Raw genomic sequence first — 26,511 nt, 5'->3', positions numbered from 1 at the left:
GCTGACTGGGGTTCAAAAGCAACTGCCTGGGGGCTCTCAGACCTGGGACACCACCGCTGTCCGTGATGAGGCACCCGGGGGCCTTGCCGGAGCCCCGTCTGTCTCCAGAGCCCTGGGGGCGGAGCCGGGGCAGGGGTGTGGGGTAGAGGGGGCAGTCCTGGGCCCCAGGAGGAGGACACCCCGCAGAGGGGTCCGTGGGGCCTTCTCCAGGGCCCCCACAGTCCCCGGGCTGGGCACGCCAGCCCGTGGGCACAAACCTGGTGTAAATACCATCTCCATCACCGGGAGACGGTACTGACGGGCGAACAGTCCCTGGACGAGAGTTACTGGGGCATCTCAGCCGCCTGGGGCCGAGGGAAGCTCGCTCCGGGCAGGGGCTCGGGGGCTGCCAGACCCCCCGGCCACACCGAAGTGCAAGAGGGAAGGGCAGTGGCCGGCCAGAGGCCAGCTATCGGGACAGAGCCCGGCCTCCGGCCGTGGGGAGGGGCTGGAGGACCCCCAGGGTGGGAACGTGCTCGGGTGGCCGGCCCAGACCCTGCGAGCCCAGGGTGGCGCAGAGGGGTGGTCAGCACGCCGGCTGTGACCTGCAGGTGGCGAGGTTCGTGGGGGACTCCAGGGAGGGAGCCGACGGGGGCCTGTCCCGTGAGCGCCTGAAGCCGGGCCTGCGAGGCCCCGAGGGCGGGATGAGGAGGTCCCTGCAGTCCCAGGAGGGGCTGGGGCCTCAGGGGGGGCCCTGCTCCGTCCACACGACCTTCTTCTGCTCGTCCGAGATGGCGAAGCGGACGCAGCCCAGCAGGGAGTCCAGGTCGCTCCAGCCGTCGGCGGCCAGGCTGCAGTGCAGGCCGGGTGCCCTGTCCAGCTCGCCCTCCTCCTCCCGGCCGGCCTCCAGGAGCTGCTCCTCCGAAGCGCCCAGCCGCTGCAGGGCCTTCCTGCGGGGCCGGGGACAGTGGGGCCAGCTCAGGGCGCGGCGCCCCGCTGCCCGGGGGACCCTCAGGAAGCCGTCCCCGCCCCGGCTCAGGACTCAAGGGGAGCAAACACCCCCCGGCGCAGGTGGCCGATTCCCAGGGGTCCTCAACGACACAGGGCCCCTGACGGTGTTGTGCAGACGGGCACCAGGGCCTCTGGTTCTAACCGCAGCTGTCAGATTGCCCGGGGGCCCCCAGGAAATCAGGGCTCGTCCCTGCCGTGAGCCCAGGCCCGGCTTTCCACGTGGCCCTCACCTGTCCCCTGTGTGCCCCCAGCGAAGGGGTGGCCTGGGCGGGTTGAGGCGGGGGTGAGGGTCAGTGCCCCCGGACACTTCCAGGAAACCCCGTCACAGCCCCTGAGGCACGAGGGCCCCCCGGAGCTCCGACCGGGGGCACCGCCCGCCGCCCGCCCCCAGGGGTGCGCCCACCTGAGTCTCTTCGCCGCCTTCTCGTTGACGCAGACGTGGACGACGATGGGGAAGATGTCCGCCCTGTGCAGGGCGCGCACGCTGTCCAGCCGGCCGTCCAGCAGGGCGTGGGCGTTCTGGGGGGAGTCGAGACCACACGTGGGGGGAGGGGACTGGGCAGGACAGCCTCGGCCCAGGAGGCGCGGGCGGGACATTCCCACATGCCCTGGGGCCTGCGGGGGTGCTGGCTGTCCCCCCCAAGGGTGCTGCGGTGAGTGAAGTACGTCCGATTGGGAAAACACAGACGCTAGTGAGGGAAGAACGCTCCTTTGTTTGGTGCTTTTACCCCAGACGTCTGGAAGGTGTGAGCGGGAGCTGAGGGCGCCTCCGCCTGGGCCCCGCCCCCAGGAGACGGGGGTGGGGACCAGCCTGGCTCTGACTCTGGCTGGCGGCTGGCCTGGCCGCTCCGTGTCCACGCCACAGCGAGCTTCTCTGCAGACACGGAGCTCGCGCGCTCACTTAGCAAACGCCCATGCAGCGTCCCCTGCGTTGGGGAGCGCGGCTCCGGGAAGCAGAGGGCACGGGGGGCCCTGGACGGCGAGGTTGGGGCTGGTCTCCCTGTGCTGCGGCCGCTGGACACGGAGCCCAAGCCAGCGGATGACCAGCCTGGGGTGTCCGGGGCCAGCAGGTCGGCGGCCCGCAGCCCTCAGGTGTCGCAGCCAGCACCCCCTCTGGAGGTGGAGCCCCCGGAGCCCCCCCACCGCACCTTCTCCATGAGGAGCTCCACGGCCAGGCGGGTCACGCAGTACCGGCCCCCGGGGGCCTCGCGCTCCTGGACAATGTCCCCTCTCTGGTCAGCGGCCTCGTACTCCTCCTGGCTCAGGTACTCTGGGGGTGACAGTGGTGGGGGTGACAGTGGTGGGCGTGTCCCACAGCCACAGCACAGGGTCGTGAGGGAGCCCGCGCCATGCACCCCTGCGCCGGGGCCCCGCCGGCTCTGGGGGAAGCTCCTCCCGGGGCGTCCTCTGCGTAGCCCGGCCCTGCTGTTCCCTTGCAGTCGAGGCTGTGCCCTGCACTGCACTGGGGACCTCAGACGGGGCGGGGCTCCCCCACTGCCGCGTGGGGGCGGGAGAGTGGGAAGCGGGGGGAGGGACAGATGTGGACGAACCACCCCCTCCAGCACGTCCCAAACCCCAAACTCACAAGCCCACCTCCTCCCACCCAGAAGCCCCCTAGGTCCCTGAACTCAGCGGTTCCCAGCCAGGGGCAGTTTCGCCCCAGCAGCACTGGTAACGTCTGGGGACGTTCGTGGCTGTCACAGCTGGGGCACAGGTGTGGGCTCTAGGCAACCAGCGGGTGGAGGCCAGGGGTGTCCGTCAGCACCCTGCACCGCTGAGGACAGCCCCGCCCAGCGTCAGCCTGGGGCGAGACGCCCGCCGCCCGCCAGAGCGCCGTGGGAGCCCCGCCACTGCGACCTGCTTCTGGAGCAGCGGCTGCCACAGCAGAACCGCGCCCCCAGGTCGCGGTGGCCTCAGCTGGGAGACAGCTCCTCCGCAGCCATCGACGGGTGACAGGTGACAGGTGAACAAAAATGCCGACCAGCATCTCCCTCCCGCACTACCCCCCTGCCCCCGCCCCGGGGGACACCCTCCTGCCTCGATCCGCAGCCTCTGTCCCCTGGGGTCCAGGGCCCACCCGCAGGCTGTCTGCAGGGCTCTGCAGACCAGCTTTGGCAGGTGGGTGGCGCCCCCTGGTGTCAGCGCCCAGTGCAGCACAGCCCGTCTGCCAGGACGGACTGCAGGGTGGGCCGAGGGGCCCCGAACGGGCCTCATCCCGAGACGGGGTCGGTTAAGACGAGGTCACTCGGGACTAAGGCGGCCCTCACCCAGGGACTGGCTCCTCACGTGAAGGTCGGAGAAGACAGAGACGCGGGGAGAAGGCGGGGTGACGAGGGGCGGGGACAGGAGGGGAGCAGCCGCCAGAAGACCCCCCACCCCAGAGCCTCCGGCGGGCGGGCGGCCCACGGAGCAGCCTGGGGCCGTGCTTCCGCCTCCGGACGGCAGGAGAACCCGTCTCGGCCGCCCGGAGCCCCGACGGGTGGCGACTTGCGGCAGTGGCCCCCGGACGCACACGGGGCTGCAGCTGCTCTCCCAGAAGCCCGCGCAGAGCCCGCCCAGGCCCCGCCCCCCGACCGGCAACGGGGCGGGGCCCCGCGAGCACGCACCTGCAGGGCACCTCCTGAACCCCGGCAGGAGGCAGAGCTTCCCGCTCAGGACCTTCCCCAGCAGCCTGGGCACGAAGAGCACGGGCCGCGGCCGGCCGGGCCGGTGGGGGCGCACCAGCGAGTAGGGGGCCAGCGTGAGGCTGCTCTCGGCCCAGAAGCTCCCGGGGGAGGGGTCTGCGGGGGGGGCGGGGGCAAGAGCCATCAGGGCCCCCAGCCGTCAGCCGCCCCACCCCCAGCGCGCCTGCTCTCCCGAAAGGCACAGCCTGCGGCCCCTCCCGGCACCCTCGCCCCGCAGCGCCAGCAGCCCCCCCACCAGCACCCTGGCCTCACCTCCCAGCCCGCCGGCGTCTGACTGGGCTGCATCAGAGGAGGAGCACGGGGGGCGGGCCTTGGTTCTGTCCACAGTGACGATGCGGACCAACTTCTGGGGTCCCCCCGAGGTCTGCCGGAGGAGGAGGGAGGGACCAGAAGTTGTCCCGCCCCCCCCCCCCACAGGGCTGGGGGCCTGGCGCCCGCCCCACTGGGGCGCCCGGGCGACCCCGGACCTGCAGGCCGAGGCCACTGAACGGCCGGGTCCCTCGCTGGGGCAGACGAAGGGGGGCAGGAGAGGGCGCCCAGCAGAGGCCCCCCACGGGGCCTGTGTGGGAGGGCAGCCCTACGAGGCAGGGTGGAAGTGTGGGGCCCCCCACCCTGCTGCGATGATGGGATGCCCAGTGCCCTGCTCAGGGCAGCTGAGTGTCCTGTGTTGGGAAAGCACCAGGTCCCCGACCTCGGAGGGAGTCAGGGGGGTGCAGAGGACAGAGAGCGGGGTGAACTGAGCACCCCAGGGAGAGAGCACCCGTGCATGTAGTTGCTCATGCTCAGGTAGTGTGCAGCTGAGTGGAGTGCGGCCCCGGCGAAGGTTTGCAGGCCCACACGGCAGGGGCCCACAGGGCGACCCCCCTGCATTCGGTGGATGGGGCACTCCCAGAAGGTGACGTGAGCCGGGGGAGGAGGGAGGCCGGGGGCGGGGGGAGGGTGTAGGCAGGGCCCACCCGAGCCCAGGATCGGGCCGGCCAGGTGGCGACCTCACCTTGCGCCTCACCTTGCGTGCGGCGGCGCTCTGCTGGGCCATGTCCTGGAGCAGGGCGAAGAGCAGCCGCTGGGCCCTGCACGGAAGACAGACCCCGCTGCTCGGAGGCCGAAACGCCGCCCCCCCCCGTGCCCCCCCACCCGGCTGCGACCCTCGGAAACCCCACAGCCCTGGGGGCACCGACATAGCTGGGGACACCTCTCAGGAGCCCAGCCTCGGGCCTTGCTGCGCCTGCCGAGCTGAGCGCCGGGGTGCGGGCTGGCCGGGCGGCTGGCAGGTGCTGCACCCGACACCATGCTCCGTGCCTGACGGCTGGCCTAGGGACATGGCTCTCGGCAGCGTGACGCAGCTTCCCGGGGGTCTGCTGCTGCCCCAGCGGCCCTGGGACCCAGGGCTCCCCAGGGTGTGGGGCTTCCTGCGCTAAAACCAGCCCAGCCCGGGACACACCAGCATGACTCAGCCCCCACCTCCTGGGGACACCGGCAACGTCTGAAGACATTTTGGGTTGTCACACCAAGGGGCCCAGGGAGGGGGGGCCTGGGACACTGCTGGACACCAGACGGTGCCCAGGACGCCTCCACAGGGGAGGGAGCCAGGCCCGCGTGCTGGCAGTGCTGAGGCTGAGGAAGTCTGGTCCCGAGGGCTCTAGGATGCTCTAGAACAGAGGCCCGCCCCTCTTCACAAACAAGACCACCCAAGCACTGAGCCCGGGGTCTGGCGTGCTGGGGACCCCACCCCCCGGGGGGCCTCCCACGCCCACCCGGCCACTCACCGCGTGTAGCTGGGGACGGCGCCTCGCTCGCCCGGCTGCGTGCTGTAGGGGCCCACGCGGCAGGCGTGCCAGCAGCCGCCGCCCCGGAACATGGTGTCGGTGACGTGCAGGACGTCGCCGCAGTGCGCCTGCAGCTCCCCCTCCGCCCGCCCCTCCAAGGCCAGGTTGAGCCGGATGTAGAAGGAGTCCCCTGAGGTAGCCGCTTTGGCCTCCAGGTCCTGCACCAGCTTCCTGTAGCCTGACCGCAGAGGACAGGAGGACGGGTCAGCCTGGGCAGCAACCCGCCTGAGGAAGGCTCCAGAACGGGAGAGGAGGAGGCAGAGAAGGTGCCGCCCCCCGTCCCAGGAGCCGCTGGGGGCAGGGTCGGCGGGCGGCGGGCCCTGCTGGCCGGGACCTCCGCCAGCCTGGGGCGCGGGCTGGGGTGCGCCCGCCCAGGGTTCAGAGACGGGGCTGGGCAGCTGGGCACGGCTTCAGGGGCGAGCTCTCGGGGTGGGTGGGGGGGTGTGTACCCTCCGTGTTGACCTTCACGGACAGGCAGCAGAAGCCGTCCACCCGCCGCAGGAGTCCCACGGCCTGCTCCAGCGTCGTGCCCTCCAGCACGGCCTTGAAGGAGGGCTCCCTCGCCTCGTAGTCCACCTGGGGGCACGGCACCCGGTCGGTCGGCCCCGGTCCGGGTGCAGACGCGTGCCCCCGCAGGCCCCACCCACCCTCCCTCCCAGCCACCGCGCGCACCCGCCGCCAGCGCCTCTGTCGCAACCCGGACCAGGCGTCACGGTTCGGCTCCTCTGAGCCACACTCCCCAGCCCCCCCAGGAGTCCACCGCCAACCCTTCCCAACGCCCGCACGCCAGGGTCATCGCCGAGGACCGAGCGTCTGGTCTCCGAAAGGGGCCTGTGTCCTAGAGCGTTCTAGAGCGTTCCAGAGCATCCTAGGTCGGGGGGCTCTCGGCTTTGGGACTGTGGGCCCCTGGAGCAGGGCACTCGGGGCCGGGGCCACCCCCGCCCGGAGCGAAGGCCCTGGACAGGCCCTGCCGTGGGGGGCTCGGGCTGCGCGCTGACACTGAGACCCCGAGAGCACCGCCAGGCACAGAATGGGGGGTTAGCGAACACCGCACGGTAACGAGTTTTAGAAGATGCCCCCGACGGCTGAAACGGCGTGCTGCGTGTCGCGAGCGACCCCACACGCCGACGCGCACGCCCACGCCCCGCCCCGGCGCAGGCCCCGCCCCGGCGCAGGCCCCGCCCCGGCGCACGCCCCGCCTCACCATCACGATCTGGGTGCCCGGGCGCAGGGCCATCTCGTCGGCCGCCGAGCCCGGGGTGACCCGGTGGATGAAGATGCCGGTGCGGTTCCCGCCGACGACGCCGATCTGCTCCAGCAGCGCATCCCCCTGGAAGGCCACCACCGTGACCTGGCTCGGGACCTTCCGGGCCGGCCTGCGCCGCACGGGGGCACTGGGGCGGGGAGGGGCGACGGGCTCACGCACAGCCCTGCGCGGGACCTGGGGGGCGGCCAGCACCTCTCCCCACTGCCCCCCTCCCGCCACGCCCCCACCCTGGGAAAGGCTGCCGCCCGCCCACAGCCTGCGCTCTGCCACCTGCCGGCCCCGCCCCGCCCTCCACTCACCTGGCCGAGACGCAGAGGCTCCCGGAGGTGGGCTGCGGGCAGCTCTCCGGCTCCAGAAGGTCTAGGCAGAGGCAGAGGCTCAGACGCCGGCGGGACTGGCCCTCGAGGTCCCCCGTGCTGGCTCTGCTCCCTCGGCCCCTTCGCGGAGGCCGACCCTCCATGTCCTTGGTTCACCGACCCCGGAGGAGGAGGAGGAGGGGCTGCTGGAGGGCCAGGGCCACGCCTGCCGGGGCCTGACCTGCACCGGGTCCCTCGTGGCGCGTGCGGGCTGCCCGCACCTCCTCAAAGGCAGGGGGTCTAGAATCGGGACCTCCAGCTTCACCCGAACAAGCCCGCCGGGCGGAACCCTGGCCGCGTGCCTGCACTGACCAAGTGCACAGTGGTGACCGCTGCTGGCCACTGGCTGCCTCCTGCCCACCCCAGGCCACCGCCACGGTTGGGCCAGACCCCAGCTGGCCGGGGAGCCCTCGGAGCTGGCAGTGCTGGGACTCGAGGCCCCCTGGGGGCCCCCAGCTCTGCATTTTCACATGCAGCCTGTGCAGCAGACGGGCCAGACGGCAGTTCCTGGGGGCCACTGAGGCCGCTCCCCTCGCTCGGGGGGCCACCTGCCCGCCCAGAGCACCCGAGCCTGCAGACAGTGGACAGACAGACGCCTGTCCTTGCCACCGGCGGCCTCTGCCCAGCTCACGGGCAGAGACCCCCCTCACCGAGTGCAAGCCAAGGGGAGCCGACCAGACGCCCCGGTGTGCGGGCGCCAACCCCGCTGCCAGGAGTGAGGGGGGCTCGATGGGGGCTCACCGCGGCAGAGCGCGGTGACCGCCCCCGCTCTGGACCCAGGCCAGATCCCCTGGGCACATCCCCTTGGTTCATCACAGTTGCTCACAAATGAAACCCCTAACGAGCTGGGAGGGTACGGTCATGTGACCCACGGCCCCACCACTCGGGTGCAGCTGGGTGGGCCAGCACGGGGAGCGTGCGCCCCCTGGTGGCCGTGGGGTGAGTTCCAGAGATGGTGCTGAGCACCTACTGTGTGCAAGGCCCAGGCCGGGGCAGAGGTGCGGGGCCGGACAGGTAAGGAGGCTGTCCGCGAGGGGCCCGGTGCTTGAGAAGGAGAGGGACACTCAGGTCACAGACAGGAGAAGCGGGAAGGTCTCGGGGGCCCACACGCAGGAGGGGGGGCTCCTGCAGGGGCCTCGGCCAGGGGCGAGGGGACCGCAGCCTCCTGCCACCTGCTGCCCCGGGCGGCCCGCAGCCCACGGCCCAGGGCAGGGACGGGGCAGGGAGAGCAGTGGTCTCAGCTGGACGTGCAGAGGGATCCACTCCCTCGGCCCCCGGCTGGCAACAGAGAGGACGCCCTGTACGCATGCCGCCGGGCCCCGGTCAGGGTGGTGGTCAAGTTCGCTTCTCTCTGCCCAGCCCCTGGAGAGAGACCTGGCCGCCTCACCTGCCTCCCTGGAGATCCAGGTTCAGGCCAGGGCAGGGGGCTGCAGGGACCGGCAGAGGGAGCACTCACCTGCTCTGTCCACGATCTCGTAATCCAGGTCCGCATCGCCCGCTGCCGGGCCCGGGGAGGCCCCCCGGTCCGCCTCCAGGGGCTCCGGGAAGCCGCTGCAGAGGGAGACCGCTCAGGCTGCACAGCCGGCCCCCGGTCAGCGGACCCCGAGCCCCCGGCACCCGCCGGGCCCTTCGCCCAGCGAGCGGCCGGGGGGCTGCACCCTCCGACCCGGACGCTGGCCCCCCTGTACCTGAAGGACCAGGGCTCGTCCTCGTCCCGCAGGTCCTCTGCCGCCCGCTTATACAGGGACAGCTGGCTGGGAGGCACGGGGCTGCTGGAGCGGAAGCTGTCCACCAGCTCGCGGCTGGACGAGGCGCTCAGGTCGGACCAGAGCTGGGACTGGCGGCGAGAGGTGGGGTCAGCGCGGAGCCCGCATGGGACCCCCACCCCTCCCCGCTGGGCCCCTAACGTCAGGGCCAGGGGGTGAGAGGGAGAGCAGGGCGGGGCGCACAGCCAGGGCGCGTTAGTCGAGCACCTACTACATGCCGGCACCCTGCTGGCTGCTCCCTGCACTTTCTACCGCGTGGTTCTCACGGGACAGCCGTGAGGTGGCCGCAGCGTCCCACCTGGCCCACAGGGCGGTGGGGGCCCCGGGAGGCCGGGTGCCTGGCTAGTGAGGGTCACGTGCGGGCAGGCGAAGCGAGCAAGATGCCCAGTGGGGGCCGGAGGACGCCGGGCGCGCCGTGCAGGCCCGGACGCGGCCCCCAGCAGTGCGGGGCGCCGGCCATACCTCGGAGGAGCTGAGGCAGCTGCCGTCGCTGTCGTCCCGGGGGCAGACGGCAAACATGCGCACCAGCCGCTGCTTCCCCCGCCGGCCGGGCTCCCGCGGCCCCGCTTCCCGCTTGGGCTGTGGACAGGCCGGCGGGCTGGTCAGTCCGGAGGTTGGGGGGCGCTCCCCTCAGGCGCGCTCGTCGCTCCCCCTCGGTCACTGCCCCTCCCCCTCCTCCCCTCGACCTCCAGGCACAGCGATCTGTCCCCTCCGCCCAGCCTGGGACCGGCTGACCGCCCGGGGTCAGTGCACAGCAGTAGGCTGGGCACTGAGTGGTCGCTCGGGGAGGGCCCGCCACCGCCCTTGGAGGCGTGCTCCTCTCCCGGTCACACGAACGGTGTGGAACGTGTGCACAACATGTCTCTACACGCTGCACACAGCACCTCGGGGCCCCCCCCCAGTGATCAGATGCAGCAGCCTGGGGTCTGGACGTCTGTGGCCCCTGCTCCATGCATGTGTGCGTGCGTGTGTGTGTGTGTCATGACTGACAGGGGCTGGGGGTGCAGGAGGAAGGGCGGGGGCCTCCCTGTGCATGCAGGGAAGGGAGGGTCGGGCTCCGCCCCCCACCCAGGCCCCCAGCCGCCTCTCAGGAGTCGCACCCGCCCACCAGGGCGCCCGGAGCTGGAGCTGCCGGCTGGGTCGCAAGTACAGACTTCACAGCAGTTGAAACTCCATTCTGTCCCCTGCTTCCTTTCCTCGCCCCCACCCCACGCTTTAGGGGTTCCAGAACCTTCTGCTAGGCTGCGCTCCCACGGCATGAATGACATCACCGTGGCAGGGGAGCAGGAGCAGCCCCGGCCGCCCACTGGCGCATCTTCAGCGTCTGACGGTGCGGCCCCCTCAGGGGGCCCAGCAGGCAGCGGCCAGAGGCACACCTGGTGCCCCAGCTCTGCGGGGCGTGCGTGATCGGCCGGCCCCACCCCGCGCACACGCGGCCGGGGGTCTGCCGCCCCGGCCCTGCTCCCAGCGCCCGCCGGGCCGGGAAGTGCTCACCGCTGGCGAGGACTCGGCCTGCAGCCGGCGCAGGTGCTGGCGCAGGTCGCAGACCTGGTCCGTCAGCTCGAAGGCTTTCCTGCGGAGGGCGTCCTTCTCCGCCAGGTTCCGAGAGATCTCCACCTGGGCCGCGTCCCGGGCCGAGTAGGCCTGCGGGCCAGGACAGGGGGCGCCCGGGGCGTGAAGGGCCGTGGGGTGCCGCGCGGGAGCCCCAGCCGGGGCAGGCCCCCGGCCTGTCGTCTGCGTCCCCTGTGCCGCAAGCACCGGGCGGGCCCGACGACGGGCACACGCCCCTGGTTCACCACGGGGTCGCCAACCGCCCTTCACACCCCCGTCTGCGGGCGCACAGAGAACGGAAGGAGGCGCGGGCCGTGTGGCCTCCTGTCTGGGGCCGTGAGCACATCAGCCGGGGACGAGCGTGGGCGCTGCGAGACCCCCGAATCCGGTGGAAGCAGCGCCCAGAGGGCGGGGCCGGCCGCCCGTAGCCCCTGCTCTCTGGGGTCCCGCCCCCCGGGTACCTGGTCCCGCTCCTTCTGCAGCTCCGCCAGCTGGCTCTGCAGGGCGGTCATCTTCTCCCTGTAGATCTCGCAGTCCACCTTGCTTTTCTGGAACTGCAGCAGGGTCTGCTCCTTCTCCTCCCAGTACTGGGCGGGCGGGGGGCAGCGGGGGCGGGGGGAGACAGACACGGCTGGGAGGACGGGCGGGACAGGGGCCTCGGGGGCAGCGTGGGGGCTCCAGGGGGAAACGGGGGGCAGGGATTCACGCTCGCCCCCTCCACGTTGGCGGCCAGGAGCCCCGCAGAGCAGCTGGGCTGCTCACATCACATGGGAGCCGGGCCACCGCAGCCCGCGTGGGGGTGATGCATGCAGTCTCTCTGTCCCCTCCGTGCCCGGGGCGCACACACAGCCCCCTCCGCCCGCCCCGCTCTTGTCTGCCGGCTCCGTCCTCGCCGCCGTGCACCCCTCACTGTTCGCTGCAGCTCAGCCGGCCCCTGGCACCACCCGGGCTGCGGCTGCGCTCACTTGAGGGGCCCTGCTCTCGCTGCCCCGCCCACGGGCCTGGCCTCTGGTTTCAGGCTCCGAGCAGGTGCCCACCCGGCTTGGACGCAGGAGCCCACGGACGGAGGACACCGTGGTAGTGAGGCCAATTCGGCTCGCGCTCAGCACGGGCTACGCAATCTGGCGTCCCCGGCACCCGGCCCTGCCCCAAACCCTCGAAGCCGGAGACAGTCACCTGCTTCCGCTGCCTCTCGGCGGCCGCCGCCCGCTGCCTCAGGGAGTGGATGCGGTCCACCAGCTCCTGCTTGCTCTCCAGGGCCTCGTCCAGGCTCTGCTCCAGGATGTCCTTCTCCGCCTGGCGTGGGGAGAGCTCAGCCGGGCCCCACCCCGCCCCTGCCCGCAGGCCTGCCCCCGGGGAAGCACCCCTGGCCACTCGGCCCACGACTACGGAGCTGGAGGCCCGGTGGGGGGCGGGGGTGGCGACACAACCGTCCATCCAGGAGGCACGCCTGCACCTGGGCTCTACCAGGCACGGCTGGCGGAGAAGGCGGAAAGTGCTGGAAGCTGAGGCCTCTTAGGAGAGAGCCTCAGGTGCTTGCAGCCGACCCCCGGAGAGAGGGAGACACCCGCGGAGGGACGCCGGCCGGCGGGGCTGCTTTGCGGGCGGGTCAGGTCGGCTCACGGACACGGGCAATGAGGGGAGTCAGGGTGGGCGTAACCCCAGGGTGCGGCGCCCCGGGTTCCCTCCGTGCCCTGACACTCCCTCTCCCCAACGCAGCGCATTCTGCGGGCAGGTGGGTTTCATTCCCTGTCCCCCCAATTCTCGGGTGAGCCCTGTTACTTGCAACCAGCCCAGTCCACTCCGGAACAGCCCGGCCGCTGCGGCGGAGCTGAGCGGGGTGTCCTGTTCACCCGCCAGCGTTCGGGGGAGCCACGGGACTGCGTCACTGGGGTTCCTGTCAGCCATGGGGGGGGGGCACCTGGCAGGAGGGCCCCAGGGAGGAGGGCGGCCCTGGGGTGGGGGGGGCCGGGACCCACCAGGCTGAAAGTCAGCGAGCGCAGCTTCTCGTTCTCCTGCTTCAGGCGGCTCAGCTCCTCGGCCCCCGGCTCCGGGCCGTCGGCCAGCCTCAGCGACCGCTCCCGGAACTCCCGCTCGCAGGAGGCGGACAGCCGCTCACGCTGCAGCTCCTGCTGCGCCAGGTACAGCTGCCGGGAGAGGGGCCGGCCGCGTGAGCACCGCACGCCCCGCGCAGGAGGGCAGAGCGCGTGCAGGTGGGCACGCGTGTGCATGTGTGCTCACACGCACATATACCAGTGTGCAAATGCACGTGTGTGTGTCCATGGGACTGTGCTACGCACACACATGCGTGCTCATCTCTGCTCGTGCGCGTGTGCATGCACTCCCGTGCGCACGTGCATGTGTGCACACCTGTCTGCACATGTGCCCGTGCACACGTGTGCTCATGTGTGTGCGCGCGAGCACACATGCATGTGTGTGTGTGTTCGTGCACGTGTGCCTGTGGGCAAGTGATAAACTAAGGTGTATGGGTGCCTTCTGTACTACTGCATTTGAATGCTTTTAAAGACAAACTTGAAATTCCTTCCAAAGTTAAAAGTTAAAGAAAAGACGATGGCGTAAAGGCAAGCAGCAGAACGACACGTTGGGAACACCCTCGACACTAAAAGAACCCCACCCAACAGCACGGTAACGTGCTGGCCGAGAAATGAGTAAAGAACACCGCTGGGTTCAAGGGGGCTCCCGTCCAGAGCCAGCTGAGGAGGACGGGAGGGAGGCCTGGGGGGCCCACTGTCCCCAGGGCACAGCGGCTGGACAGGGTGGGGCCTGGGGGGCCGCTCCTGCAGAGCCCAGAACAGCCAGACCCACCCCACAGAGGCGGGAGGAGGGGTCACAGGGCCTGGGGCTGGGCTGGCGGGGCAGGAGGACGTCCCCGGGAGGGAGGAGGGCGTCCTGAGGGGCGGGGGGGTGGGGGGGGCGGGGAGCAGCACCTCCTCCTGCAGGCCGCGGCAGCGCGTGGCGGCCAGCTCCTTCTCCTGCAGCGCGCTGCTGTAGTGCAGCGACAGGCTGAGCATCTCGTCCTTCAGCTTCAGCACCTCGTGGAAGTGGGCGCTGACCTCCCGCTTCATGCGCCCGTGGTCCGCCTCCAGCTGCCGCAGGCCCTCGGCGCGGGCCTCGGCCTCGCGCAGCCGCTCCTGCAGACGCCGGCACTGCTGCGCCAGCGCCTGCCTCTGCCCCTTCTCCTGGCTCAGCTCCTCCTGCAGGCTGCCGATGGCCCCGGCCAGGCACGCGGTCAGCTTGGACGTCTCCATGAGCCCTGCGGGGGTGGGGGGGGGCGGGGGGCCCGGGCGTCAGCACCGCAGCCCCCACCTGGTGGTCCTCCAGGGCTTTGCCTCCTGCGCCCAGACCCTCAGCGGGCCCCACCCCGGCCTGTCCGTCTCCTGAGAGGCTTCCTGGCTGAACCGCACTCGACCTCTGGTCACTGGACACTGCGTGACTCCAGCCTCCGGCACCAGGCCGCCCCGAGCCGCCCCGCCGCTCAGGCCCGGCCGGCCCGACCTCGTCCTCGGACACACCGAGGGGCGGAGTCTGCACACGCGGCTGTGAGGCCAGGCAGGCGGGGGCTTCCCCGGCCGGCCTCGGGACGCCCTGGTCTTCCCCCAGCTCCTCCCGGGAAGCCTGAAACCACTCCCTTGACAGGGTGGTCCCTCCTGCCCCAAAGCCAGGCCTGCACACGCCCAGAGAGGGCTGCAGTCTGCACTGCGCCTGCCGCCCACAGCCCCATGGGCCCCCTCTGTGTGGGCGGGCCTCCCCAGAGCCAGGCTGGGACCCTGGGGCCGGGCTGCCCTCCGCCCCGAGCACCGGGTGCCCCAGGAAAGGACCCTTCCTGGTGAGGGGGCGCATCTTGGTGCCGCCTAATCAGGGGCAGACTTTCCCTTTCAGAGCCTGAGGCCCCCACGACAGTTAGCTGGGGGCTGCCCTCACCCCAGAGCTGGACGGGGCGCAGGGACGGGACCTCTGCCTGCAAGTGGCTGGAAAGGCGTGGGGAACAGCACGCCAGCGAGGCGGGTCCCCAGAGGCCCCGAGGAGCCCCCACCAGCCCCCCACCCCGGAGCTGCGCCGCCCGCTCACCGCTGAAGCTGCTGCCGTCCATGTCCGGCTGCAGCCCGGTGACCAGCGTGTAGACGTCGGGGTTGTGGAACTTGAGGCTCTCCAGGAAGGCGACGGCCCCGTTCTTCCCGCGCGTCCTCAGCAGGTCCAGCAGGTGTCCTTGGGGGACAGGGCGGTCTCGGCTGACGGGGGGCTTCGTGCACCTGGGAACCAGGGTTGCCCACGTTCCCCCACGCTCCCCCGGGCTCCCCGGGTTCCCGCGGTGGCAGTCGGTCTCAAGAAAGCCGAGGCTGACCTTCCCCGAGCAACCACGGGGGCCGAGCGCCGAGGGCCGGAAACAAGGAACTGAGGGAGGTGACGGGTGCTCTCGGGCCTGCCCGTGTGTGCCGCACTTGGGGGAAGGAAGCCCACGGCAGCGCCCCAGGGCCGGGCCGCCCAGGCCCCAGCTCTCAACGGGGCGCAGGAGCTAGGATGCACTTCTCCTGGGCTGGGGATCCTCAGGCAGTAGACAGACAGGGCGCCACGTCGGGAGCTGCCGCCCCCTGGTGGCCGTCTGCGGCCTGGGCTCCGGGACAGCACGGCAGACACTGGTCCATTCCCGACCACCGACAGGGCGAAGCCTCGCGTGCACACCCCTGTGTGTGGGCGAACAGACTGGGCCTGCCAGCCTGCCCCGTGGGCTCCAGGGACATGTGGAACGGGGTGAAGGTGGTCCCCAGGGCACGTCCCCCTGGCACCTGCCAATAGGACCTCATTCGGGAACAGGGTCTCTGTGGGTGTATTTAAGGGACAGACCCTGAGGTGAGAGTGTCCTGGTGATCTGGGCGGGCCCTGAGCCTGTGACAGGTGTCCTCTTGACAGACAGGAGGGGAGACAGCCTCAGAGAGGGCCATGTGGGGCGGGGTGCAGGCCGCAGCGGTGGGCCCACACGCCAAGGACCGCCCGGGCCCCCAACACTGGGAGAGGCCGGAGGGACCCCCCACTGGCGCCCTCAGAGGGGTGCGGCCCCGCCGGCACCCGGAGCTCAGGCGGTAGCCCCGAACTGCGTGTGAACCCTTTCTGCCGTCCGAGGCCACCCACTGGACGGGTCCCCGCACCCGGAACGCGGCCCCTCAGGGCCCCCCCGCCCCCCCGCCCGCCGGGCGCAGCCTCACCAGCCCTCATGGCGCTGTTGGTGAGCCGGGGGCTGTGCAGCACCTCCTCCTCGTCCAGCTGCCCCAGCACCTTGGCCTGCCGCAGGTAGGGCGTGAGGCGGCTGGGGCAGATGCTGCTCACGATCCGGCAGCGGTGGCTCTCCGTCATGTCCCACAGCGTCTCCTCGTCCAGCGCCGTCAGCGAGGACTCGGTGCGGCGCAGCTCCGCCATGCCTGGGCCCGGGCAGAAGGGACGGTGAGCGCCCGGCGCCGAGGCTCCCAGGTCGGGGGGGGGGCGAGGGGGGCTTCCCTGGCAGGCCCCCTTCCCTTCGTCACAGGCGGGGAAGGAGATGACCGATTCGGAGAGGACGGGGACACCTGCCCTGGGCCCGGGGCCCTGGGACCAGCGGGAGGGGCGTCTGTCCAGGACCCGGGCAGAGAGGGACCTGGGTTTCCTCCGCTTTCGGGGGCCGGGTTTGCCTCCGGCACACAGGCTGCTGCCCCTGCCGGGGTGGGGGGGGGCTGGGGAGGCAGGCCCAGACCACGGTGTGTCATCAACAGGGGGATGGGACAGACGGCAGCTCCCCTGTGACAGCCACACCTGGGGGCAGGGCGGGGAGGGGAAGGCGTCTGGGAAGGTGTCGTAGAGCTGGGGGTGGGGGGACCCGTGGGGGGCAGGGCTGGGGGTGGGGGTGCTCGAGTGGCAGGCTGCCGCTCGTGCCTGGCATGGTGGGCACTCGCACGGGGACACCTGAGGGACATGTGGGGGGGGGGCGGGGGGACACTGTAACATAACAGCACATCCTAGCTCGAAACAAAACTGAGTCAACTGGCCCTGGCTGGTGTGGCTCAGTGGATTGAGCACTGGCCTGTGAACCAAAGGGTGGCTGGTTGGATTCCCAGTCAGGGCACGTGCCTGGGTTGCAGGCCAGGTCCCCAGTTGGGGGCGTGTGAGAGGCAACCACACATTGATGTTTCTCTCACTTTCTCTTTCCCTCTCTAAAAATAAATAAATAAATAAAAATTTTAGAAAAAACCCAGCCAACTCGGGGTGAGAGGGAAAGGCCACACCCCCTTGGCCAGCGTAGGACGGCCGGGCGGCCTCCGAGGGCCGAGCTGCGCGGGTCCGGGACAGACCCAGGGGCCCCCCGAGCTCCAGGTCTGTGTGGGCGAGGCCCCCGCAGCGGCTGGGTCACAGCCCGGAGCGTCCGCAGCCCCAAGTCTTGGGGGACACGACTGGCTCCCTCCCCAGGGCTCCTCCCCGCCTCCCTCCCTCCCGCCTCTGCAGCCGCTGCTCCCCCCTCCCCTCTCCAGCACCCCCTCCCACCGCCCCACCCCCACCGCCTGGCCCCAGCTCGAGGTCGTGAGCCTGTGGACGCGTCTACACCCCTCCAGAGTGCCTCTGAACCGCGGGCTGCCTGGAGCACGTAAAAAAGCCTGCCCGCGGCAGGACGGACATCCGCGGGCCCCCACGCAACCCGCCCCGACAGCTGGGACTTCAGATCCCTTCGCGAGGCGAGGAGACCACCCTCAGACAGAGCTCAGTCCGCCCCGCCCCCCGCCCCGCCCCCTCGGCCCGACCGCACGCTGCACCGGGCAGGGTTCCGGTGACGTCACTCACTGCTCACTCTCACTACTCAGAGACAGGGTCACCTGGACGGGGCACCGCCCGCCACGGGTGTCATCATCGGACGGTTAGTGCAGGGAGACACGTGGCCACGCCCACCTTTGCCCGAGTCACGGATGCGCGCACACGCGCGGCGCAGGAGCTCTCTCCCTGGCCGCGGGCTGGGCGTGGCCGTGTGCTCCTCCTCCCGGCACGCTGGGTGCTGCCCCGACGCCCTGTGCACGGTCGGGACGCGTCTCTCCGCCCGCCCGAGAGTGCCTGTGACTCGGTTCTCGTCACTTGGGGTGACAGGCTGCCCTGGCCGGCGCCCGGTGCCTGTTGGAGAGGCGTGGACCCCAGACGTGCTCAGGAACCAGCCCGGGCCGCCCCCCCAGCCGCCCCGCGCGCCCAGCTGCAGTGCACCCACCGCGAAATGCTCACGTCCGTCTGCGCCGGGACTGCTCGCCGTGGAAGGGCACCCAGAGTCCCCTCCCCTGGGCCGGGTGGCCAGGCGTGGCTGCGGCCTCCTCCTCGGGGTTCCGGCGGCAGGACAGGGCCGGGCAGGAGGAGCCTGCCAAACCGGTGCCGAGGCGACCGGACGGCTATTTCCCGCCGCGTGACCTGCTCCAAAACTCCAGGTTCAGGACCCGAAGGCTAGTGCCAGGCGGGGAAAGACAAACTCAGACCCAGGAAACACGGGGGACAGGCCTCCCACCCTCGCGGTTTGTTCAGCAAACAGAGGCGCTTGCTTGGCCCGGGCAGCAGGGCTCTCGAAGGAAGCCGGGCTTTGAAGCCCCAGATACCCAGGACCGTCGGCAGGTGCCGCGGTCACCAGTGTGCTGTGGCCCCGGGCCCCTGCCCGCAGGCCCAGGCCCCATGGATACCCCCTCCCCACACACACACTCCCCGTCCTCGCCACAGGGAGGGTCCGGGTGCGGAGAGCGGGGGCGCGGACCCTCCAGCAGGCCTGTCTTGCCGCCCCTCGCGGCCCGTTCCTGGTTTCTTCAGGGGACAGAGCTGGGGGCTTGTGAGCCGGGGTGTTGTGGGTGGAGTGTTGTCCCCCCAAAAGATGTACTGGAGCCCGAATCCCCCGGCACCTCGGGGCGTGACCTCACTTGGAGACAAGGCCATCGTAAGTGTGACCCAGTTAAGAGGGGCTCATTGGGGTGTGACAGCCGAGGCGGGCACTGGAGTGACGCCACGCCGCACGCTCAGGCCAGGCCAGGGCAGACCCCCCCCACCGGGGCCTCCCGATGGAGCTGTGCTCTGAAGACCAGACAGGCCCCGGCCGGGGGCTCGGGGCCAGAGGGTCCAGCCACGCACCACAGAGCAGAGGGTCTGGTCCCCGTCGGCGGGCGCACAGGAGGCAGCCGGTCGATGTTCCTCTCCTCCTCTTTCTCCCTCCCCTCTTCTCTCTCTAAAAGTAATTAAACGCAGTCTTTAAAAATAAACAAACAAACAAACAAAAAAACCCTGAAAGATCTCAGAGCCTCCGGCCGCCATCCCCGGCCCTGCCGCCTGGCCCCACCTGGGCAGGGCACGGAGGGGGAGGGTGGGGAGGCCATCCCTCCGTGGCTCGGCCGGCCCCACCCCCCCGAGGCCAGCACCCAGACGTCCGGGCCACCAGCCACCCCTGTCCCTCTCCTTCCTTTCAGCCCGGACCGGGCCGGCGGGCACCCCGACTGCCCCGCACCCCACGCTCCAGTCCTCCGCCCTGGAGGGCCCGGAAGCTGAGTGCCCCCTGCCGGGCACCCCCTCCCGTCCGCTGCTCCCCCGCTCCCGCCTCCCTGCTCCCCGGCTGCCCCTCCTGTGACCCCGGAAGGCCTCCCTCGAGAGCACGGGCCTCGGGGATCCCCCTGGCACCCCTCAGGGGACAGCCCTGATGACACACGTGTGAGCGCAGCTGCCGCCGCCACCCAGTCGAGCCCGACGCAGAGATCCCGGGTCAGACCCGGCGCGGGAGGTCAGGCCCAGTGGGGGCGGCGCCGAGCGCCCAGGCTCGCAGGCTCTCGCCCCCGCTGCCTCACACCGTGAGCGAATGTCGCTCAAAGAAGATGAGAAAGAGCCCCGGCTGGCGTGGCTCAGCGGACTGAGCGCCGGCCTGCGAACCAAAGGGTTTGATTCCCGGTCAGGGCACACGCCTGGGTTGCAGCTCAGGTCCCCAGTAGGGGGCGTGCCAGAGGCAACCACACATTGATGTTGTTCTCCCTCTTTCTCCCGTCTTTCCTCTCCCTAAAAATAAATAAACAAAATCTTTTTTTTTAAAGACTTTATTTATAGAGAGGGAGGGAAACATCAATGTGTAGTTGCCTCTCGTGCGCCCCCTACTGGGGACCTGGCCTGCAACCCAGGCCTGTGCCCTGACTGGGCATCGAACCAGCAACCCTTGTTTGGGGGCCGGTGCTCAGTCCACTGAGCCGCACCAGCCAGGGAAAAGAAATACAACCTTAGGGAAAAAAAAAAAGAAAAAAAGCAGAGGCCACAAACAAGGAAAGGTGGAAAGAACTTCCTGCCAAAAACTTTGGAAAGTGTCAGCTGAGCCCCAGAGCCAGTGGAGGGCGCAGGGCGCGGGCCCTGTGGCTGAGCGGGGGCGGGGCCCCAGCGTGCTCCCCACTGTGTGCTCCTCTGAAGGGGAAGAAACACTGGGGAAGTCTGGGGAGGTCAAAGACGGCACCCCAAGGTCCCCATACCGTCCACCACAGAACGTTCTCCGATCCGCGGGGCAGGGCGACCATCCTGGGCTGGGGGGTGTCCAGGAAGAGAGCTAGACCCCCGTGAGCGCGCCTCACTGCGTGGTGTGCCTCGGGCCTGGGTCCCTACAGACCTAGGACTTGGTGGGAGCCGCAGTCCTGAGATCCTGCGGGGAGACTCTCAGCCTTGACAAAGCAAACCGGAGCCAGCGTTAGCGGGCGGAGCCGTGGGCGGGACCTGCAGGGAGGCGGCCACCTCAGAGCTCAGGCCGGGGGTGGCCACCGCCTCAAACGAGGCGGTCGATTTTCTGTGAGGTCTCTAACTCAGCCACTCTCCACGGGCGTGCAGCAGGAATTTTATGAACATGCACCGGCCTGCCTTCCTTCAGACTGTCAGGCACAGAAGCGACAGCAGCCCCGGCCCGGTGGCTCGCTTGGCTGGAGTGTCACCCTGTGCACCAGGAGGCCGCGGGTTCGACCCCCGGCTGGGGCGTCCACAGGGTTCCACTGCTCACTTTCTCTCTCACGTCAATGTTCCTTCCCCCCCTCTCTCCTTTCGCCTCTAACATCAATAAACATATCCTCGGTGAGGATCAAAAAAAAGAAAAGAAGACAAAACAAAAGAATGGCGATGGCCACCCCAACAGTGGCCGGGCGGTGTGCACGGCCCGTCTTGGTCACGTGACACGGTCGGGTCTGGTTGGGTCATTCTTGGTACCAGAAATCCTCCTGTACAAGGACGGGCACCTGATTTTCAAAAACTCCCCTTGAAGCAAAAAGGGTAGGTCATTGCTACTATTATTATTTCTCGTAAATCAATCAGAATTACACCTATTTTTTGGTCAGATTGGCAAAACGGACGTGTTTTTTGGCATGCTGCAGAATTTCGGCTCCCGTGCGGTGAGAAGGAAAGGGACCATCACTGCGCCGACCCGTCACGGGGCTCGCTGCCCCTCACGCCCACCCCCCCCCTCCCGGGGGCGTCTGTAAGGGGCGGTCCGGCCGTCGGGGAACAGCTGCACGGCCCTCAGCCATCGCTTCCAAAACAACCTGAGATTTAAGTAAAGCCGTAAATTTTACTTCCCAGCCCTGCGGAACGTGGTCTCGCTGCTCTGAAACAGCGCCGGCGTGTCTGCCCCTCGGGACGTCCCTCGGTCTACACGCTCGCCCACCCCTCTGCCCCGTCCCTCCCGCCGCCCAGCCTGGTCGTGTGCACTCGTGTGCGCGGACCCGGGGGACAGAGAGAGACGGGAGGACGGAGCGGGAGGCCCGCACACACTCCGGAGCGCTGTTCGCCGGTGCCTGCACTTGTCACGTTCGTGCCGGCGCACCTCTGGGTCTGGGACACCTGACGCCTCCTTTTTGCTGTCGATGGACCTTTTAGAACGAGCAAGTGTGGGTTCCAAACCACCGAAAAGTCGGTGTTTCAGAAAACAGCACCATGCATTCGACCGGTCCGATGGAGAAGGAACTGGGACTGCGTGTCCTCCGGTCCCGCGCTGCCTGGGGCACGTCCGGCCCTGGCGTGCTCGCCCACAGTGACACAGTTTGGGGAACCACGTGTCGCGGAGGAGGCGGCGCGGGCGCCCAGGGGCCCAGCCCTCTGCTGCCCTTCCTTTGGCCCTGCGAGGAGGGCTGGCAGCGGCGGATTCGGGCGGGGGAATGTGGGAGCGGACCAGACAGCACGGCTGCTGCGTGGGGAGAGTTCTGGAGAAGCCGGGGGAGGGGCGGGAGGACTCGGCTGGCTCCGGCCCGGGTCAGAGGGCAAGGCAGCGGCTTCCCGCTCCCCGGACAGGGTTTAACCCTCCTCTTAATACAACAGAGTGGAGCGAGCGTCTTTGTAAAACCTTCTTTTCCCCCAAGCTTTCTCGCAAAGCACCCACTTTAATACCCTTGACCCTGACACGAGAGGTTGCAAAGCCTTTCCCCGGACTGGGGGGCCAATGGGCCTGGATGAGGTGGGGTCCAGGAGTCAGTGACCCCGAAACACGAGCTCACTGCGTACTCATTTCTGTCTTCAGCAAACCGCACTCCGGCCCCAGCACGCAGGTCCTGAGGGGCCTGGCGACCAGGGCCCGCTGGGCAGTGCAGGTCCTCGGCGCCTTCCCCGGGCCGGGCCGGGCCGGGCCAGGGTGGCAGCCGGCTCTGGGAGGGCCTTCGGGTCCGTCCCGCACCCCGCCCCACTAGCCTCCCACGCAGGGTCCGAGAGCACCCGGCGTTTCTCAGGCCTCCCCCGACCCGGCGAGCCCAGGGGGTCGGGGCTGGCTCAAGTGGGCAGCTGCCTCGCCCTGGGGCAGCTGGAGCCAGAGCTCTCTCCGGGACCCTCTGAGGCCCAACCCCCTACTGCCCTTGGCTCCGGGGCCCCCCGAAGCCGTACTGGGGTCCGGGCATAAGTGGCTGCAGCCAAGGAGTGGCCACGCTGGCCCGTTCTTCCCGCAGCGAAGCAGCTCCCAGTGACCCCAAATGGCAATAAAAACGGCAATGGGGATTCTTTGCACCTCAGCCCCAGGTTAAGCAGGGGTGAGTCCTGACCTAGCGGAGACCCCCAAGGGCGTTTCAACTGTGCAGAAGACTCCTTCTCACCCTCTGGCGCCCCTAGAGAGAGTGACGGTCACCTGAGCGTCTCGGTCGGTCGGGTGCCCTCCTGTCTGCCCCTCCCCACCCACACTCTTCTTGTGCCCCGCACCCTCACGTGCATGCGCGCCCACAGGACCCCCAGAACAGGGAGGAGTGTGTTGGGGAGCGCCTGGGGGGTCTGACGAACCCCCACGGGGCGGGCGAGGCAGGTGGGCAGCAAGCACAAAGGGAAGAAGCAGCGCCCCCTTGCGTCCCCTCGGCTCCAACCCGGCACCGAGGTGCCCCCTTCCACGACCGCTCGGCCCTCACCACCAGGACAGGCAGCGGGCCCTCTCTGTGCCATACCCGTGCTGCAAACACCCCCCACCTGCCTTCCACCCTGGGGCAACAGGGCCGACATCAGAGAGCAAAGCGGGGCATCCTTCCTTCACCCAGCCCGGCCCAGACCCTCCTCTGGGCGGGAGGGACCGCAGACGGGCCCCGCCCCTCCCGCAGGGGAAGACACCGCCCCCGCCCCCCCCACCCCCCCGCGAGCTCCCCCAGGAAGGCTCTCAGACCCCTCTCCGGGCCCGTCCGCCCTCCCTCTGCTGCTGCACTGACCTGCTCTCGTGGGGACCGGCTCCACGCTGCTGCGGGAGGACCGCCCGCCCCGCCTCTCGTGACTGAGGGCCGGGACGGTCCCTGCCGACACGCAGCGGGCGGGCGGGCAGGTTTGACGGGCGTGTCCCACCGGCCCTGCCCGGGAAGTGATGTCTCACACGGGCTCCACGCGTCACCGGAGCTCTGGAGCGTTCTCACGGCACGGCTGCCGTGTGCGGGGAGCTTGTTTTGCCTTTGCGGGTGCCATAGGAACCTTCTAGAAACTGCCCTTGCCCCTGGTCTGAGAGTGGGGGAGATCCTCCCACCGTGTGTGAATGGTCAGCCCGGGTCCTCACGAATCCCTCAGAAGGAGCCCCCGCACCCTCGGGACCCACGCTGCAGCCCCCCGCCGGCTCTCGTGGGGGCGGGAGCGCAGCTAAGCAATGCCGGTGGGCCCACCCACCCAGAACCGGCGACCCCCGGTTACCTCTCAGCCCTGGCCCTCCTCTGTGAGTGCACCCCTGAGTGCTGGCCCGGGGGACACCTGCGTGGCTGTGCCCCGGTCACCACCCACCTAGAGCCCTGCAGTCACGTCCTAGCCGTCTCCTCCCTGCCCCCAGCGCCCGCTCTCCACACAGCCGGCGGAGCCGCCCTCCCGCCACCACCGCCGCCACGGGTCTGGTCCTTCCCCCGCCTCCGTCAGGACCCCGCACACGGCTGCCTTCCCAGCGAGGCCTCTCCGGGCCTTTCTGTCTAAAACCGTGGCCCCCCACGCCCTGCCCTCGCTCCCCCGTCCCCCGGCTCCTTTTCCTGTGCTGGACCCACCGCTCCTGACACACGGTGTGTTCCACTTCCTTGCTGGTTTCTGGCCTATGCCCCCCCCCACCCCGGAGCGCGCAGCCTCCAGAGGACAAGAACCCAGGTCGTGGTTCAGCCCGGGCTCCCCGGGCTCCCGTCCCCCGAGGAAAGAGCACCCTGACGTGGCTGCCAGGGAGACCGTGACGCATCCAAATGCCGTTCCATCATCTGCCAGGCCCTCCCTGCCCTGTCCCTGGTCACCCCCCTCCCCCTCCCCGCCCACCCGAATCCCCCGTGTCACCACCAGCCTGGCCTTGGGCCCTGGGTCCTGCCAGCACCCTGCCCACCCGTGGGTCTTCGGACTCCCGTCCAGTCCCTTCTTCCTGGAACACTCCTCCTGGGAGGCGGCCATGGCCACCTCCTCTCACCGCCTGGGGGGCGCCTTCCTCCCCCTGCCACCGCTGGTGTGGCCCCAGCCCAACCCGCAGCCCACTCACCTCTCCACTGGCCTCATTTCGTTTACATCACAGAAGCTGTGAAAACTGCAATCGTGTTGCTGTTTGCAATGACGTCGTCGCTGTTTGCACGTTCTGTCGGGCTTACCCTTTTCCGGAGCACAGCTCTGGGAGGGCAGCGCCATCTGTCCCTTGGGCCACCCACAGATGCCCCACGCACATCTACTGCCCGATGCTGGACACTGGCGGTGCGGGGTCCACGGTCCAGTCGGGCGGGGTCAGGCGGGGCTTTGGGCTTCATCCTCTGCCTCACCGGGGGAGGGGGCTGGAGGGGCCACACCTAGAAAGGAACAAGTGTTTGCCACTGCGTCCTGGGCGGGGTGTCTGGCAGGAAGTCCGTCTTCAGGGGCAGCCCCTCTCATCCAGGACAGCGACTCCTACGGTGATGACTCACGGAAGCCCAGGAGCACTGCACCCAGACCTCCTCCGCCCTGGGACCAGACAGGCCACCTCGCCCACCCGTCTGTACCTGCACGGGCCCAGGGAAACAGGCCGGGCAGGAGGTGCGGCCGGCAGAGCCGCTCCTGCCTGCCCCGTCGCTCTGGCCTGAGCTCCAGGAGCTCCTGGACGGCCCGGCCCCTGGCCTCTGCCTGCCCTGCCCGGGATCCAGGCACACCTACTGTGTGCTAGGGCAGCCCTGGGGGGCAGGACGCACATGGGCCCTCCTTGAGATTAGTCTAATCAGGCAGGAAATTAGACTCCCCCCCCAAATATAGCAAGGTGGCAGGGGAGGCCCCGGAGACAGTCTGTATTTCGAGGGATGGGTACCCACCTGTTAGACTCATCCCAAGGGGGACAAGGACAAGTGTGCTTTGCCCCCCGGTGCTCACCGGGAGGCCCCCGACCCCTGTCCCACCCCACAGCTCCTGTCACGGTCACGGAACTCTGGTTCCAAACACGAGGAGGAGGGCTTCGGAAGGTGCGCCCGCACAGTGGAAGGAACACGGCCAGGAGAATGGCGGGAAGCGACAGGAAAGCGGAAAAGCCAAAGACAAGTGTAGGTGGCCCGGAGCGAGACTTTAAAATGCCCAGCAAGCGTCACAGAGGCCACGATCCCCAGACACTGGCCAGGGAGTCCGGGCCGGGTAGTACGGCCCGGTGATCTCACCCTCCCCGTTCATTCCAGAACCCGCCCTCTGTGACCTCCAGCTCCACCTTCAGCCCGCCCTCTCCCCAGCGCCTGGCCTGCTCATGCCCCCACCGTGAAGCCTTTACAATAACAGCGCCCTCCCCTAGGAATATCATACGCTGTAAAATGTTCCTATGTTCCTACGTTAAAATGTTTCCATAATGTAGCTATGTTTTGATAGCACAAAGAAACAGGTGAGAGCCCTGGCTGGCGTAGCTCAGTGGATTGAGCGTGGGCTGTGAACCAAAGTGTCGCAGGTTCGATTCCCAGTCAGGGCACATGCCTGGGTTGCGGGCCACAGCCCCCAGCAACCACACATTGATGTTTCTCTCTCTCTCGCTTTCTCCCTCCCTTCCCTCTCTAAAAATAAATAAATAAAATCTTTAAAAAAATAATCTGGATGAAATTCTAGGCTTAAAAAAAAAGAAACAGGTGACATTAAAGTAACATTTAACTCTGTGTATCTAAAATGGTCATTTCCACACCAAATCAACGTAAACATCATCGAGATGTTTTCACATTCCTTTCCTGTACCATCCTAGAGATCTGTATTTCACAACTTGCCCTGTTGCACGGCTTGCAAAGCAGTGTGTGCAACCTTGGAGGAGGCACCGGATGTCCCCCGAGGGGTGAGAAGACTGAAGAACTTCCATTCCTATGCTACCGGAAGTCCAAGGAAGGAATTCGGCTTTGCGAACATTAAACATTGGGTTGATAACGGCGTCCTTGCTGGGCCCGCTTGTTCGGGCGGTTCTCCCCAGGGCCGAGAACCTCGCAGGAGCAAGCCCGCATTCACTTCCTTGCTGTCAGCCCGTCACACCCCACGGCGCTCTCCTTGGGCCTGGCGCTGAGCTGGCGAGCCGGTTACCTAGTTTCCACTAGAGGGACCTTCACAGCAGGAGGGGGTTCCTGTGAGGCTGGGCAGGCGGCCCCCGAGTAAGGACGTCGCCAGGTGGCGAGCCAAGAAAACAGCGGA

The 26,511-nt window shown here is 69.1% G+C and overlaps 1 protein-coding gene across 10 annotated transcripts; it reads right to left on the bottom strand.

Annotated features, from left to right (window-relative positions):
- Window positions 1-98: 98 nt before the first annotated feature.
- CARD14 (caspase recruitment domain family member 14) lies at window positions 99-24,526 on the bottom strand. 10 transcript variants are annotated; one of them, XM_045836043.1, is made up of 24 exons: window positions 18,571-18,664; window positions 17,675-17,901; window positions 17,368-17,583; window positions 15,663-15,875; window positions 14,530-14,667; window positions 13,389-13,714; window positions 12,420-12,587; window positions 11,617-11,736; window positions 10,902-11,027; window positions 10,384-10,533; window positions 9,352-9,468; window positions 8,812-8,960; window positions 8,580-8,674; window positions 7,305-7,430; window positions 7,067-7,127; window positions 6,705-6,894; window positions 5,950-6,076; window positions 5,441-5,678; window positions 4,669-4,744; window positions 3,927-4,038; window positions 3,597-3,770; window positions 2,139-2,260; window positions 1,394-1,509; window positions 99-929 (listed from the first exon to the last, which is right to left on the bottom strand). In XM_045836043.1, exons 4-24 carry the CDS (start codon window positions 15,871-15,873, stop codon window positions 722-724), a joined length of 3,150 nt encoding a protein of 1,049 aa, XP_045691999.1. In that variant the 5' UTR covers window positions 15,874-15,875; window positions 17,368-17,583; window positions 17,675-17,901; window positions 18,571-18,664; the 3' UTR covers window positions 99-721. The 10 variants fall into 10 exon arrangements, with proteins under 10 accessions (XP_045691999.1, XP_045691994.1, XP_045692000.1 ...); XM_045836038.1 differs by lacking the exons at window positions 17,368-17,583; window positions 17,675-17,901 and adding an exon at window positions 19,938-20,083; XM_045836044.1 differs by lacking the exon at window positions 17,368-17,583.
- Window positions 24,527-26,511: the final 1,985 nt, after the last annotated feature.

This window comes from Phyllostomus hastatus, unplaced genomic scaffold (genome assembly GCF_019186645.2).
Source record: "Phyllostomus hastatus isolate PE091 unplaced genomic scaffold, TTU_PhHast_1.1 phas_contig_210, whole genome shotgun sequence".
Lineage (NCBI taxonomy): Eukaryota > Metazoa > Chordata > Mammalia > Chiroptera > Phyllostomidae > Phyllostomus > Phyllostomus hastatus.
This window is presented reverse-complemented; position numbering and strand designations above follow the sequence as displayed.

Bases quoted from the DNA above. Each gene is read 5' to 3' on its own strand.
- CARD14 (XM_045836038.1), bottom strand. From the start codon at position 19,982: ATGGTCGCCCTGCCCCGCGGATCGGAGAACGTTCTGTGGTGGACG. The intron at 13,715-14,529 runs GTGAGCGGGCGG...CCACCCCCGCAG, and splicing joins GGACGGCAGCAGCTTCAGCG to GGCTCATGGAGACGTCCAAG. The intron at 5,679-5,949 runs GTACACACCCCC...CTCTGCGGTCAG, and splicing joins CGTGAAGGTCAACACGGAGG to GCTACAGGAAGCTGGTGCAG.